General features: G+C 41.5%; 2 protein-coding genes across 4 annotated transcripts in view; one reads left to right on the top strand and one right to left on the bottom strand.

Moving 5' to 3' along the window:
* Positions 1-42: 42 nt before the first annotated feature.
* LOC120729603 (heat shock protein beta-7-like) lies at positions 43-8,408 on the top strand. The gene is made up of 3 exons (XM_040025330.1): positions 43-875; positions 5,592-5,752; positions 7,736-8,408. Exons 1-3 carry the CDS (start codon positions 629-631, stop codon positions 7,925-7,927), a joined length of 600 nt encoding a protein of 199 aa, XP_039881264.1. The 5' UTR covers positions 43-628; the 3' UTR covers positions 7,928-8,408.
* Positions 8,409-11,734: 3,326 nt separating this feature from the next.
* clcn2c (chloride channel 2c) overlaps positions 11,735-16,240 on the bottom strand; it is a 224,527-nt gene continuing 220,021 nt past the window's right edge. For all 3 annotated transcript variants that reach the window (XM_040025317.1, XM_040025301.1, XM_040025309.1), the window contains one exon: positions 11,735-16,125. In XM_040025317.1, coding sequence (XP_039881251.1) covers positions 15,931-16,125 — 195 coding nt within the window. In that variant the 3' untranslated portion in view covers positions 11,735-15,930. The remainder of the gene's footprint in view (positions 16,126-16,240) is intronic.

Below are 16,240 nucleotides of genomic sequence, written 5' to 3' on the forward strand. Positions count from 1 at the left end.
AACAGGGCCTGCATTTACACGGGCTCTTCTGGAGGGAAAAAGGTAAAAAACAACAACCTTTAACTTTTGTTCTGAAATGTGTTCTCTGGGGAAAACACTCTCCGTTACACATCTTAAAGTATCTTTTATTCCATTAGCAGTTTAGAAGGATTTCAATGGCCAATTTGTTCATGCGTTATTGATAAAGTGCTTGCATCACGTGTGGGGTCAGTCCATCACTTTGCTATTTCTGACTACATGCCAGAAGCATCTCCAAGAGGTCCTCTTTACTTATCTCTGCCCTGTGTGTGTGTGTGTGTGTGTGTGTGTGTGTGAATAAGAAAGGGTCTCTACTCCTTATCAGTTTGTCCGTTACATTCTTGGCCCCAGTGGTCAAACAAAATGCCATTTATGGCCACAGGAGAGATACAGTACAGTAAAGTCCACAGTGTGCTCCACTGACCCACAATGCACCAGTGCTTTATAAAAGCCCACAGCAAGGACCTCTGGCTGGAGAGTAGCTTTGGTTGCCCACTGCTTCTGCTGTATTTTGTCAGTAGAGCCTTGTATTTGAAACACAATCTTGTTTTCTGAAGCCTGGTTGCTCGAAGAGTCAGACTGTGTTTTGGCACTGTGCGTGTCCCTCACTATGGCATCGCTGACATCTTCAAGCCGCAGAGCTTCCTCATCGTACCGCTCGTCAGCACGCTACAGCACTTCTAGCTCTTACTGCACAGAGGGGTCTCTGGGTGGATCATCTGATTCACTGGATACAATTCTTGAGCCTTTTCTCGACTACGCCGATCATTCCAGTCTGTTTGGAGAGGAAGGCCCTGGAGGACCAAACTGTCTGGCCCCATTCAGAAGGCACAGCAGACCCTTCTATGGGCATGATGGTAAGGAACTCTTGTGTCAGTATAGGTTAATATATGCTACATCTGCATTTTTCTGGGTTTCTTCACACAGGGCTTTTCTTTTCTAAATTTAAAATTAAAACACTTTTTTCAACATCTTCTTACCTAATATTCGAATAAGGAAGCTATAAACACTTAGTTAGCCAAAAATACTGCACAAAAGATAATACTTTTTCTTAAACATAGTATAACTGTATTGAACATGCCCAGAAATGAACAACTGAGCTTATAAACTCATCAGAAAAGTGTTCGTAGAGGTCAAGTCAAAAAGCTATTTTTCCACAGACTTCTAGGACTGGAGGTGTTTTTGCAACCACAGCTTTCACCATCTGGTGGCCTTTCGCAGAGAATGCAGGTTTTTCAATTCAATTCAATTCAATTCAATTTTATTTATATAGCGCCAAATCACAACATAAGTCGCCTCAAGGCGCTTCATAGATACAGAGAAAAAACCCCAACAATCATATGACCCCCTATGAGCAAGCACTTTGGCAACAGTGGGAAGGAAAAACTCCCTTTTAACAGGAAGAAACCTCCGGCAGAACCAGGCTCAGGGAGGGGCGGCCATCTGCTGCGACCGGTTGGGGTGAGAGAAGGAAGACAGGATAAAAGACATGCTGTGGAATAGAGACAGAGGTTAATAACAGATATGATTCAATGCAGAGAGGTCTGTTAATACATAGTGAGTGAGAAAGGTGACTGGAAAGGAAAAACTCAATGCATCATGGGAATCCCCCAGCAGCCTACGTCTATTGCAGCATAACTAAGGGAGGATTCAGGGTCACCTGGTCCAGCCCTAACTATATGCTTTAGCAAAAAGGAAAGTTTTAAGCCTAATCTTAAAAGTAGAGATAGTGTCTGTCTCCTGAATCCAAACTGGAAGCTGGTTCCACAGAAGAGGGGCCTGAAAACTGAAGGCTCTCCCTCCCATTCTACTTTTAAATACTCTAGGAACAACAAGTAGGCCTGCAGTGCGAGAGTGAAGTGCTCTAATAGGGTGATATGGTACTACAAGGTCATTACGATAAGATGGGGCCTGATTATTTAAGACCTTGTATGTGAGGAGCAGGATTTTGAATTCAATTCTGGATTTAACAGGAAGCCAATGAAGGGAAGCCAAAACAGGAGAAATCTGCTCTCTCTTTCTAGTCCCTGTCAGTACTCTTGCTGCAGCATTTTGGATTAGCTGAAGGCTTTTCAGTGAGTTTTTTGGACATCCTGATAATAATGAATTACAGTAGTCCAGCCTGGAAGTAATAAATGCATGAACTAGTTTTTCAGCGTCACTCTGAGACAGGATATTTCTAATTTTTTAAGGCTTTTTTTTAAGACTTAATTTTTTAAGGTTTAAGGCACTTCTGCACTTGCTTGGTTTTTCTGACCCAGAAGCTACATCCATGATTTATATGTCTATGTTTGCATCCCTGTGCAGTTACAACAGTGAGGAACAACTCTATAGCTCAGAGCACTGGAAGTCATTAATTACCTCAGGAGTTAGTCATGCCAACCTATAGCTAGCTAAACTTTTACAATGTTTTTGGCCACAAAATACTGCAAAAAGAAAATGTTCCTGTGTAATTTTGTGCATTTTTGATCATGAAATATTGCAAATTTTGCTATTCAGTCAATACCAAGGGCCAGTAATGCTGATATCAGTAGGTTACCGATACTTTTAACCTATAAGATCAGGGGAAAGCTAAGTGCTATGATTTATCAGATTAATCGTCGTTAAATTGCAAATTCTGAACACTTCTAATTACCACATTGTGATTTTTACTTTCCACAGTAATTAGCTAATACAACAAAACACATCTTTCAGCTTTTCATGTATTTTGAAGCTGTTTGTTTGGAGAGCTGGAATGTAAATGTGCTTGTCTCTAATGCACTTTGGGTCAGCTTCTGTTGTTAGAGGATAGAAATTAAGTATGGATCCTATCACACCAGTATCGATATGATGCCAATGTTTGTATCGATACTATCAATATCTGGATTGATCTACACTGGCGCACATAAAGACACAGAAATGCATAACTTACACATTTGTGCTTCTGTTTTTAGTTTCATAAAGACATAAAAACATGTATTTTTATTTTTTGTGATCCTTCAGCAAGAACAAAAATCACAAGCCTGAAGACCTGCTATGGTTTGAGTCACTGTTCAGTGAAGGGGCTTAGCAAAGGGTCAGCAGCCAATAAAAAAATATTGATCAAAAGGTCCTAGGGTTTGTGTATTCTTTGATCTGATCGATGTGATTTAATTTGCTGTTATTATGTGTGACAAAAGTGCACAAAAAAGGTCATCTTAGCTTCATCGTGCTCCACATTAGCTGTTTTCGAGCAGCTGCTCACGAGTACCGTGATGGTAAGTCGTAGCTCTTTTCTTTATTTTGCACATAAGGAGGAAAAGAGGTCTTAGTAATCCATGTTACTGTTCTAGGTTAAATGAATAAAAAAGACCTGAAAAACAGCAATCAGCCTTAGCTGTGAGAGTGCACATGGCTCCAGACATCGTCTGCCAGACAACATAAAGAAGTAACTCTGAGTGGTCAATAAGGCTGGAAAAGAGCTGTATAAATGCAGTGCATTTAATAGCAAGGTGAAAATTATTACAGCAAAGGTGGAGTGCAGATATAGACTTATCATGGCGTGTTAAATGAGTTATGTTGCACAGGGCACAGAGCTGTAACGACCAGAAATAATAAAAGGTTTATGATCCCACAGGCAGATTAAAGCAAAATCAATAACCGGACTAAAAATTTTATTTCACTGAATAGGAATATTTTCATTTCTCATGAGCTACCTGAGAACTGATGGGGACTGAAGGTGGAAATAAAATGAAAGCAATTCTTGCCCTGTTGTGTCTCTTCTTTACCAAAACATTGTTTATTTCTGACTAGCAGTAAAACACACTGACGGCCCAGACTGACCCTTCAGTCTGTCCCTGTCGGACGTCCACGGGCCTCTAAGTGCACAGGTTGTGGTTTAAAATCTGGAAACAACCCAAACAACTGAGACTCAGGACTCTGTATGGGGAGCTAAAACGTTCAGTGTCAAACTAATAGATGAGGCACATTGAAATGCACAGTAGTTTAAGTAAACTGTTTAGAACTCATAAATTAACTAATAATTTGTGTTTACTGTGCATTTTTGTTTTAAAAATACAAGATTGAATTAAATGACTTCATTTAACATTTTTTCTAATTTCATAATGACAGTGCCTCTCAAGGAAGCTTAACAGTTACTCTCAGTTTCATGTTAGAAACGAACTAGTGCCATAAGTAATTCCGAATAATCCAGTCTGTGGACTTTGTAAATAAACACAGTGCACTGACTCAATAACATCTTATTAAATTAAGCTGAAAACATAGACTGTATATGGAAAATAGAGGCACCATTGGTTGTTAACTCTGCACTTTGAAGGCCCTGGTTCAGCTTCATGATAATCACCATCTTGTTTTTCAGGAGCCAAGAGTTCTTCTATTTAGAGGAGAGATGGAAGTGCTATGTTATGCATTAGCTAGCTTGCTAGCTTTGCACCTTGCTTACAGAACTATGTTAAGAATAGACATATTATTTGTATGCCTTTTTTATCCATCCATCCATTCGCTTATCCTTTTCAGGGTCGCGGGGGGCGCTGGAGCCTATCCCAGTTGTCATAGGGCGAAAGGCGGGGTACACCCTGAACAGGTCGCCAGTCTGTCGCAGGGCTAACACACAGGGATAGACAACCATTCGCGCTCACATTCAATCCCGCATTCACACCTATGGGCAATTTGGATTAACCAATTAACCTATCCCCACTAACTGCATGTCTTTGGGAGGAAGCCGGAGTACCCGGAGGGAACCCACACAAACACGGGGAGAGCATGCAAACTCCACACAGAAAGACCCCGGCCTGATGGTGGAATTGAACTCAGGACCTTTTTTGCTGTGCGGCAACAGTGCTAACCACCGTGCTGCCTTTTTTATATTCAATATTGTTGAAATATGCTACTGAAGACACAAACACAGAAAACAAAGTCAAGATGTCAATTTCAGTGACACTACTTAGTAATGAAAACTTTGAAGGGTTAACAAAGTCCTAAAAAAGTTAAAAAGAAGAAAAAAGAAGAAAGAAGAAAAAAAAAGATTCAAAACCGTAAAAAAAATGTTCATGAAGGTTCAAACTATCCATGAGGGCCAAGATTGTTTTAAAAATTCTATAAATCCACTTTTAATACTATTATTTGTGCTATTTCTTTGTGGGTGTCCATTGCAATTGACCCACTTTGGGACTCAGCCTCAAGAGGCTATTAGAGGCCTACTGGTGGTGGTCAGAGAGCCCGGTGGCGCCAGTGTACAGCAGCCTCGCCTTTGTCAGTGCGCCCCAGGGCGGCTGTGGCTACACTGCAGCTTGCCATCGCCAGTGTGTGAATGTGTGCGTGAATGGGTGGATGATTGTGTATTGTGTAAAGCGCTTTGAGGTCCTTAGGACCAAGTAAAGCGCTATACAAATACAGACCATAACTGCAATCTGGAGCTGACTTTATTTTTTAGACACAACACAATATTTTCAGCAAAAACAAATGTCTTACAAATATAAATATTTCATAATGTTAACATGTTGATGGACTTTTCTACATTTTGTCTGTGATACATTTCCGTGAGCATTAACTATATTGCTTTATACGGTTGTAATGTTTGTGCATTTATTCTGCAGCTCCTGTGGGGGGCGCTGCAACAGTTGGACAGACCAGCACAGGTGGTGTAGTGAGGTGTCTGGGAGACAGCTACTACATGTCAGCTGATGTCAGCCAGTTTGAGCCACATGACGTAGTGGTGCTGGCCTACAACCAACACGTGGTCATCCACGCCCAGAAGGTGTGTAGGTGTATGTGCGTTTTGGGATTTCTGAATGAGTGAGGGGGAATTAGCAGGGTATTTGTGAACTCTTGTAGCATGCAAATGTGCATGAGCGCACTCGTGGGACCGCTGGGATGCATCACTCATGTCTGGGTAAAGCTGTTATTGTTACAAAATCACTGCAAACAAATCAGCTGCTGCCATGAATTATCATTAGTCATGTCCAATGTTTTGTTTGTTGATCACAAAGTATGACATCTGCCATTTGAATCACTGATTAATATTTTGAATTTTTTAACTATTATGAATGCTTTCTAATTTCCATGAGTGACTCCAATAATTTGGGATTATTGTGAGTTTCTGAAAACAAATACAATAACATATTCTTCCATTCTGACTTAGTCAGAAAGCCCTCATCATAATTTACAAATGTCAATGTCAGGAGTCAGACAGGGTGAAGAGATCATATGACTTTCAACCATAAGACAAGAATAAGTTCTGCTGGGACCATTTTGCTTGCACTTTACCTTTAATGACACTGTTTGGTTAGATTTATGCATTAAGTCAGACTTTATATTATGCAGATAGGTTTAGGCACTAATTGGTTATGATTAGGGACAAAAAATAAATAAATCATACACACTTCCTTATACAGAAACATTTTCTTAACATTTCCTTGCCAGAGGTATAACAGCTCGATGGTTACCATGAGAATAATGAACCAGCATAGCACTTTAACCAGGGGACTCCAGGCATCTATTTCAGCTGTTGATACTTCAACTGACCTCAGAGAACCTGGTCTCAGGAAGAAATTCTAAACTTTGTGTTGTTGCTTCCATTGAACAAGTATAGGTGAATTAATGGTGAAAGGCAGCTGTTTGGTCTTGAGGATTTGACAGGGATTATTCCTTCTAGTGGAAGTATTCCCTGTAGTTATGTTTCCATGGCTGTATAAGGTGGAACATGTAGCACACTCTCAAAAAAGATGAGCTGGTGATAGTCAAACGTGGCAGGGATGACAGGGATAGTTAAGTAAATAGAGTGGTCGCCCAATAATCGGAAGGTCAGGGGACTGAATCCACCGAACGGCTACTATGAGGTTCCCCTGAGCAAGGTATCATCTCATTTATAAAAGTATTATGGTTAAAGGCACGATAGAAAAAAAATCACATATGTAACACGTAAAAGATGTTAATCTTGATTTGGTGCTCTCTTGGTGGTATAGGCTGTAAAAGTGGGGAGTTAATACTTTGTTGTCTGACTGTGGGAGTGCAGAGATGCACCTAGACCAACAAAGCTTGGCCGTTCCATCTGTGTCTCACCATCAGTGCTACATTAAATCACACGAGGGATCATAAGCAGACATAAAATAATTTCTTAAGCCAGAAAAAAGATTTTGAAAAATCAGAATTTATCATAATAAAACATGTTTATGAGAAGACAGCATCTTCTCGTAAATCAAAAATGACTGACTGTTGTATAGTAAAATTATCTGGGCCGCTGTCATATCCATCACATCGGACTCGGACGTGGTCTGTTGAGCTGCAGACAAGCTGGAGCTTGGTGCCTGTGCGGCTTTCTCGCTCTCCGCCTCCCCTCACAGTTTGATGTTAATCATTTTTAAAAGGTGAGAGAGCAGAAGGAGAAGTGGGAAGAGCCTTCGCTGCAGTCCAGGAAAATCATTTTAACAGGGTTAAGAAGGCAAATTGGCAAAAATCCACAAGCGTTCAACCTGCCTCGAAGCCCTATAACAGTGAAAAAGCATCTTCAGAGAGCAGCAGTCAGTGCTCATTTTCCTCTGCCTCTGTTTCCCCCCGCTTGTTCTTCACCAGCTGAGCAGTGCAGCACTCCTTGCCTCCATCTCTTTCACTGCTTCTCACCTTCTTTTTGCACCCCAGCACCTTCCCGGCCTTGTTGCTCTTCTCACTTTTCTGTGCCCTTTCTTCCTTTTCATTCCCAGCTGGTCAATCCCTTGTTTGACTTTTCATCTCCATGCTTCAGGTTTTGGATGATGGCAGCATCAGTGACACGTTCACCCATAAGTCCCTGTTCCCTGAGGATATGGACCCCCTGTCAGTCAGTGGGACCCTTAACCCTGACGGTACCCTGGTGGTGAGTGTTCACCGGAAATCAGCACTCACTGGGAACGAGCACCTGGGTATCCCAGTCTACAACACTGGGGCTGACCTCTGACCTGTGCGCACATAGTGTGTCTCGTGGTTTCTCCCATAGTTTTAAATGATCTTTTATAACTTTATAGTGTTGTTTATAGCTTATGCAAATTGTGTGGCCATGTGCACTGAATATTTATATAAATGAGTAACTAATTAATCATTATTTATAGTATAAGCACAACGTGGCAACACCACTTCCTCTTTTCGCTTGCAATCACATCATTTGCTTCCAGTAAATCTCTCGCCGTCTCAACCCCTCTACCAGGGTGATCAGGCTAAACACTCCACAATGCATTAACAATCCCACAAATGTATCAGGCAGATTATTAAGTTCATGTTGACATCATGTTTTCTTACATTACTTTCCAAACAAAAGTCTCCAAACCCTTCAGGAACGTTCAGGTGCTGCAGGAACTAAAAGCCCAGGGAAGCCCATTGTTATCAGGCGTGTGGTAATTAGTCAAATAAAGCAACTCTTGTTTTCCCAGTGTTGTTTTTAATCACAAAAACCAGAAAAAAACAAACAAAGCAAAACTGGATGATATAAAATGTAAAGCTCATCTTTGTGTTGTTTTGCTGAAGCGCAGTGAATAGACACGCTGCTAATAGCAGCGGAGGATGATGGGACAGTACTTTCAGACCTGCACCATCATCTGGCTCACATGAGTCTGACAGAACACTCAGCTCCTCTCTTTGATCAGTCCAGCTGTGCACCTTTTGTATTTTTACACTTCAACTCAGTTTCATAGGAATCACTGAGGCGTGTACTGATCTCATAATGCTTCCAAAACACATGTGACCTCCAGCTCAATGCTGAGGCCCTCTGTATCCTGTCAAAACGAAGACGGGGGACTGTGCTGCTATTCTGCTAAACCTGCTGGTTTTACGCTGCAGATTTATTTCTCTGGAACAATTTTTTGCAGTAAAAGATGACAGATTTATTGAATTATTATTTGCTGATGTAAAGTTTCAAACTGGTTTGAAGGTGTTTGTTCTAAAAATGTTGTAAACTGTTCAAAACCTTCATGGTTGACTTCAGGAATCCTTGTTTTTAGACGATTCAACTAATCTGTGTTTCCATGTTAATTGAGTAAATTAAACATATTCTGTTTAACTAAAGCAGATCTTTGTTGTCCAATTTGTATCAAAATCGGGTCTTTTCTTAGACGTGGAATAAATATGTGTTTGTGCAAAAATGTCTAATGGTTGTTGGTTTGTCTGTCACTGATCAGAGAGCAAACAGATGGTGCAGAGTGGTGCTCACTGCGTCTCCCTTCTTGACTGTAAGCAGCGTCAGCTCTCAGAACAACCTCACAGTCTCGCTCAGATTCTCTACCTGCAATCTGCACACACACGTCTTAGAAAACTTTGAGGTTACATAGATCCCCGACCCACAAACCTAACCATCACCAGCAGGTCTACTTTAATAGTTGGTCTGTTGTAGAATCTGTTTTGAAGTCAAACAAAGGGCAGGAGAACAAAACACTTAATTTACATTGAATTTTAAAAACAACATATCAACTTGTTCGTGCTCATTTAAGCTCGGTTTTCACGGTTACCACTTACTGAGTGGAATATGTGGAACTGAGAGGAACTAGAGGTAAAACATGCTTGCCAACACTCGTTACATTCACTTTTAGTACAGTGGAAGCAGTAAATGCTTCCACTGTGCTTTGGATGATATTGATAGTGATGATCCACAAAAAACATAGCATGGATGACTGCATGTCATACCATCAATGATATCAGTCAGTTTTAAAAAGTTTGGAAGTTCCCACACTGTAAAAACTTACAAGAAGACTTTTTTTGAACATCTGCCTTGTCAGCATGAATGTATGGCACTTTGCCCAAGTGCTTTTTACCCCATTCGCTGGTGTTTCATCATGAAAGGAAACATTGGGTAGTTTACTTTATTCTTTCAACGCTGTCTCTCTGTTACAGCTGCAGTCAATGCATTTCAGATTATTTGGGGTTAAAAAAATGCATGAAATGATCTCCATAAACATGCACGCATGTAAACAAGCCCAAGTCTCCCTGGAGAAGTTCTGAGTGTCAGACTTTAAACTCAGTGAGGAACAGAGCTGCAGCCTACCTAACCGATGAACTCGTTTAGCTCATTAAGCTTTTAGCACAGAACTCCCCACCCATTACAGTCCAGATGCTCCCCTCTCTTTCACACCAAAACAACACAATGAAGAAACGATGTGTGTGTGTGTGTGTGTGTGTGTGTGTGTGTGTGTATGTTTTCAAATTGTGAATGTGGAAGCAGCAGAAGGAGAGGGCAGGAAAGCACAAAAGTGTGTACTGTCTGTTCATTATGGTGCCAACTGTTGCAACAAAGACTCCCGCTGGAAGAGCAGAGTCAGAAGGCTGTTAGTTCAGTTTAGAGCTGCGGTGCTGGAACAGACTCACTTGACCCACTTTAATGTCATTGGATATGTCGTGTTTAAGGTTCTACAGCAGCGGTGTTGAGAAGGAAGACCAGATCATTGGCATTTCTTTTGAGGGAGCCTTTTCACCTCCCTTATCTAAAAAAGTGGAAATGGAAATGCAGCGTAGTTAAAACGCTGCAACGGACAGATCTGCTCTTATAAATGTCTACCAGGCACACAATCCTTCTTAATCTTTGTGCCCATCTCGTGTCCATCCGTGAGTGAATGCAGCAATGCTCAAAGGACACAGACTGTATATAAAAGATGGACATCACCACCTGAAACTTTGTTCTGTGCATTAAGTCCCTTCCATTGGTGGACGACCTCTCTCCTTTTTTGGTTACTAAACTTCAAAGACAGGAAGTCTCGGAGCCATAACCACAGACTGTATATAAAAGATGGACAGTCACAGCGCCACTGTGGTTACTGCAAAGCCTCATTTTGGGAGTTTTGATCTGAGCATTCTACACTGACATCTCAGCTCTTTGAAACCAGTTGCCCTTAAAGCAAAACCTGATTTAATGGCCTTCTTAACACTAATGATCATAATTTATGAATCAAAATTCTTTGTTCAATAATAGAGAACGCTAAAGTCATCAGAAAAGCGTTACTAAAGATCAAGTAAGATGAAAGGTTGTTTTTTCCCCATAGATTTTCTCTTTGAAGCCACAAGATTTACCCCCTGCTGGCCATCAGAAACAATTCAGGTTTAAGGATCGTTGTCAGACCCTGAAAACTATGTCTGTCTTTCATGTGCAGTAATTGGATTTTTATGCAAATCCCTCCTTAGAGTGACCTGTTGTGACCCTACCACAGAGAAAACAATTTTCCATGTTTTTCTGTTTAAACCAGATGCTGTCAGATTACATTAATACTGTTAATGAAATCTGTTTTTCTATAATGCTATAAGTACTAGAGCTTCAGTTCACTCTGGCTCTTGTGTTGAAGTTGCTAGTAGAGACAAACAAAAATATGTGTATTTGTTTAATTCAGAAAACCTATGTTAATATGGATTATAAAAAGCTTCTTTCTTCCACGAGAGGCTATTAATATGAAGTAGACTGTGATTGTTTGGATTTTAGAACAGAAGCGTGCATAGGACAGGAGGTGAGTGTTCTTAGAAGACCTCTCCGCTGACCAAAAGGGGTTTGGACAAAGCTGCGTGAAGCCTGTAACTCTCAGAGCTTTAAAAAGATTTGGGACAGACTGAACCATATTGAACACCGTAGTGGCATCGCTGTGTGTATGCCTCCCCACTGGGAGTATTAGTCAAAGACAAAAACAACACTCCAGGTGCCTTCCAGCTGCTGCTGAAGGGAGGAAAGAGAGCAGACAGCAAAGAAGCGCAGCTGCAGAAATTAAAGAAGACAGAAAAAAAGTCTGCAACAAATCGCCATGTTTGTTAAAATCTCATTTATTCATCACTGATATACAAAAACAATGTTTCTTTTTTTTCGGTGCGAAAAATAGCTCTGGATCTTGTTCAGCTCGGTCTGGTTTGGCCCTCGGGGGTTTGCCGTAGTGGAGGCCTCCAGTATTTACAGTCCCTTAGGAGTGGATAAAAGATTACCCTCATCAGCTGATGGGGGATTGGGGTCTTATCAAAGCCTCTCAGACTGAAGGAGAGGACAGAGGGGCTTATAATAAAACTTTCCCAGGAGCCTGTTTTATCAGGGAAAATCTGGGGTAGGCGCTTGTATGTCAGTGGCAGCTAATGTTTAAGGTAAAGGTTTCCCAAAAACCAAATAAGGTGTAAAACCCATTTTCCTTTTAAGACCTAAAGGTGTGAACAGTTTAATATTTCAACACAGATTCTAGTGAGCTTTCATGGCAGCTTCTGGGAAACCTTTGCTTTAAACCATTATTTGTTCTCCAAAGCAAAAAGTCCATTATTCTCATGCCTAATGTTACAGCAGTCACCTTTAACCAGGCATCAACATCCACAGGTCACTGGTGAATCATGTAGGGTTAGGTTAACATCCACCTCTTTTAAAGCTTATTGCCTGTTTGAAACACCCAAATGCAAACGTTTTTTTAGAAAACACTGTAGTGGCAATTCCTCAATGCCTCATTTGAAATGGAACTTTTTAACTTTTACTTTTTTTTTAGCATGTGGCTAAAACGAAACCAAACCCAAACATAGATAAGTCCCCGGTGACTCAGTGCATGTTAAAAAGTTAACCGCTCCACAGTGGCATCATGGTACATGAACATGGAAGATTCTGGATTTTTGTGTCGGTTTCAGGATTGTTACAACCCCCTAATTCCATCGTCGCTTCATCACACAGTAGCTCCCGTGTGAGAGTAGCTTCTCTGCCTACACATACATGTTTTTACACTTTTCAGGTTTCTTTACAAAAATAAGGTTATACCGCATTCACGCCATTGATTCAAACTGGGTTACAAAGTGAGATGAACCACTGTTATTGCACAAATTGATTAACCACAAATAGATCAACCATAAAAAAAACAAAACACAAAATGAGGAGGGGAGAAAAAAGAAAAGAACTACTTGTACTCTGATTAGCACTGGCTAATAAATATGCATGAAGCTGGGCCTGGGTCCGCCTGCTAGCAAAATGAGATGAAACGCAGTGAAAATGTCGGCGGAAACAAGGAAGGCTACGGCAGGAGCTGGAATAATGAAAATCGATGAAAAGCACAAACAAATGAAAAGAACCAAATCAGTGGATGTCGGTCACTTGTCCCCCCCACCCGGGTGAGCTGTAATGGGGGTGTTGGGGCAGGTTCCATGGAGATAAGTGCACTCGCATGCTCTGAAACCTCACCCACCCCACTCCCATACTGTATTTGCGTGTCTGTTTGTGTGTACAGAGCAGGTTCTCTGGTTGTGTACACACACACACACACACACACACACCCCAAGTATCGATTGCTTATTCCCGCTGTTAAAGAAGAGGAGGCACTTGTGAAATGAACATGTCAACAGTGGACCGCATGCTGGTCACTTCCACATTAACGTCTCATGGCTTCGTGATTACATTTCTTCCATTTTTCCCGCCATCGGGAGTCCCCCAGTTAGTGTTATTTGCATTTTACAAAAAAGGACAAAAAAGTCTATAATAATACAAATATATCCAACATCACGTTAAAATTTGCATTAGAAAAAAGGAAAAAAACAAAAAGAAACTTTAACTTTAAAAATCAACATAATGCGACAAATATAAAACAAGCCCCAAATTTCCTTCCAACAAGTCATGACTGGTTAAGACATTCAATAATGATTTTATATTACAGGAATGAAATTAAATATATTAATCTTTAAGTAGAAATGTGCTAACCCAAAAATCCCCCCCCCACCCCATCCCGGGTTAAAATCAGGGGCTGAATAAAGCTCGCTGGATGAGTGGAAGATGCCATCGAAGAGAACAAAAATCACAGGCACATGATGGCAAACCTCATTCACTCCATCCATATTCATTCCTGTCAAGCTTTTGACTTTTTTTGGGTTTTTCTGGTACGTTATGTTCATAGAAAACTCCCCCCCCACATGCACTCTCTCTCATGCAAAGGCATGCTGCTATGTCACTGTGTGCGTTTTCAATTCATGGGGGGGTTGGGTGCAGCAAGACAAGACACGACCCGATAAACTAAAATCCATGCAACACATCGCACACAGAAGTGAACTTGGAGGGATATGTGTGTGTCTGTGTGTGAGTGCATTTTTAAGGCATTCAGGGCCAATTCTGCAGGAAGTAGTGTCAGTAAAAAAAAAAAAAAAGGAGCGTGTCTTTAAAAGATGTGTTTGTCAGTAGTCAAAAATAAGTAACAAATATAGGGAAAAGATGGTTAGACGCTAGGCAAACCAGATCAGTGTTTTACTGTTGATGAGCAGCCGAGCCTGGAGCATTATGGCAGACATGAATTATTAAACTCAAAGTACTTTATCGTTATCTGTCATGACAGAAACCCCGCTGCAGTTAAAACATTGACGCATCAGGTTTCTGGTTTAACACGAGGTGTGATCAAACTAACTCGTTTTAAAGTTCGGCAGGTCTCAAGTCAATGAACCATCTTCTTGGGCATGGTAATCTATATGAACTGAAAACGGTCCAGTGGTGCCCGAGAAGATAACCTTGAAGTTGAGATCAGCCAAATTTGAATCAGGTAAGCTGACGAGTACTCGGAAGTTTCTCCAGTGGTGATGAAGTTGGTGATGGGACTGGTAAATTAACTGGAATGAATGATTAAACTAAATCTGTGAATGCTCTCTGCTGGTCATTTATAGATTTTCTTTAATGCTTTCTAATAAATAATGTTACTACTAATGTTGGTCATGGTTCCCACATGCCCGCACGTCATCATTGGGCACTCTTGCACTGTGCGCCTCACCCTGTGAACCACCCCGCCATTTATCTGTTGGGGTTATGTCTCTGATACAAACTTACATGGCACTCAAAGGCAGATTGATGAGAGAGCACAGAGCAGCTGGTTAGGTAATGACGGCTTCATTCTTTCAGCCATCCATTTGCTCCATGCTCTTCCTCCCTCCCCCACTTGCTTCCTGCCCTCTCCATCCGCCCCAGCCCTCTCTAGAACACTTATTAAAAGCTATATTTAGATAAGCAGAAAACCTTGACTCGCCGAGTGCATCGCCGTTAAAATGTTGGTGTGTGTTTCTATGTGCGTGTGAAGGCTGCGGCTACAGCATGAAAGGACGTTATGAAAAGGGCTACAGGTGCCTCAGTCGCTGCCAACAGGCAAGTCTGCTTGCATAGGCTCTGCTCTCAACCTGACCATTAAGACTCGAAGTGAAGAGGTAAAGAGGGGCAATGGAAATAAGAAAACACAGAAAAGCTAAGGCATCTCTCCCCTTATGAGTCCACTACTGGACAAACTGCAGTGTAATTTATAAAGAAATGGCCAATTCCAGTCAAACCCAGACCACCTGATCATTCAGATAAATGAGGAAAACAAAGTCTAACATGTGTTCTTGAGACGTAATAATTAAAAAGAAAAATCCTGTAGGATATAGTCGTTTTGCTACCTCCCTCTTCATGCGCACACCCATTGTCTCATTTCACTCACACACGCTTTCAAAAGACACATGCACACATTACAGTAGTCTTCCTTGTCACCACTGCTGAATTTCTCTACCTTAAGTGGAAGACTCATTCAAAGGATTACATCTGCAGGTTGAAACTTTGATCCCAAATCAAAAGACACACAAGCTAAACAATGTCTGCTAAAAAAAAAAAAAAAAAAAAGAGAGAAAAAAAGAAAGAATCCCTTTTCATTTTAACCCAGTCTCGGTAACCCTAATCCACACTGGCTCTGCTGTGGGTTCCCAAGGGTAAATGGAGAGCAGGGCACAGGTTTTGTTCCACTCCTCTGGTGGAGTGTCTCTCTGCGTCAGTGCAAGGCTCCTGGAGAAAGCACTGGGTGGTCCGGGAAGAACGGAAGTTAGCGGAGAAGGAGGGAGAGGAGCAGATGAGGCGAGAGATGAAGAGGAAGCTGGCCTGTTGATCCTGAGCCCTGAGGATTTTTTGCATGTTTGTAGCTTTGAGTGATTAAAGACCTCAATGCTTCATCTTCCTCCTCCTCCTCTTCTTCCTCATCACCTTTTCCCTTACTGGGACTTCTCTTCGGACTCGGAGGGGGTGCTTTCGCGTGGCAGCGACATGCTCTTGTGGCGGTCCCACAGCTTGTGGAGCTCGGTGGTTTCGTTCTCGCTGCTGCTTGTGCCGCTGTCCCGGAAACTGGCCAGAGGGGGGCGCACCTTTACACCTTTCACAGTCACTGAGCCCTCAATTGCTTTACGGAGCTGGTTGAAGAAAGATAAGGTAGTTAGAATGGAAGCAGGAAGTGTGTGTGACCAGAACTTCACAGCGCAATTTAAGGCTCCCAGTTTCAACAATCTGGACAGCACTACTATACTC

Source organism: Simochromis diagramma, unplaced genomic scaffold (genome assembly GCF_900408965.1).
Source record: "Simochromis diagramma unplaced genomic scaffold, fSimDia1.1 OVJJ01000348.1, whole genome shotgun sequence".
NCBI lineage: Eukaryota > Metazoa > Chordata > Actinopteri > Cichliformes > Cichlidae > Simochromis > Simochromis diagramma.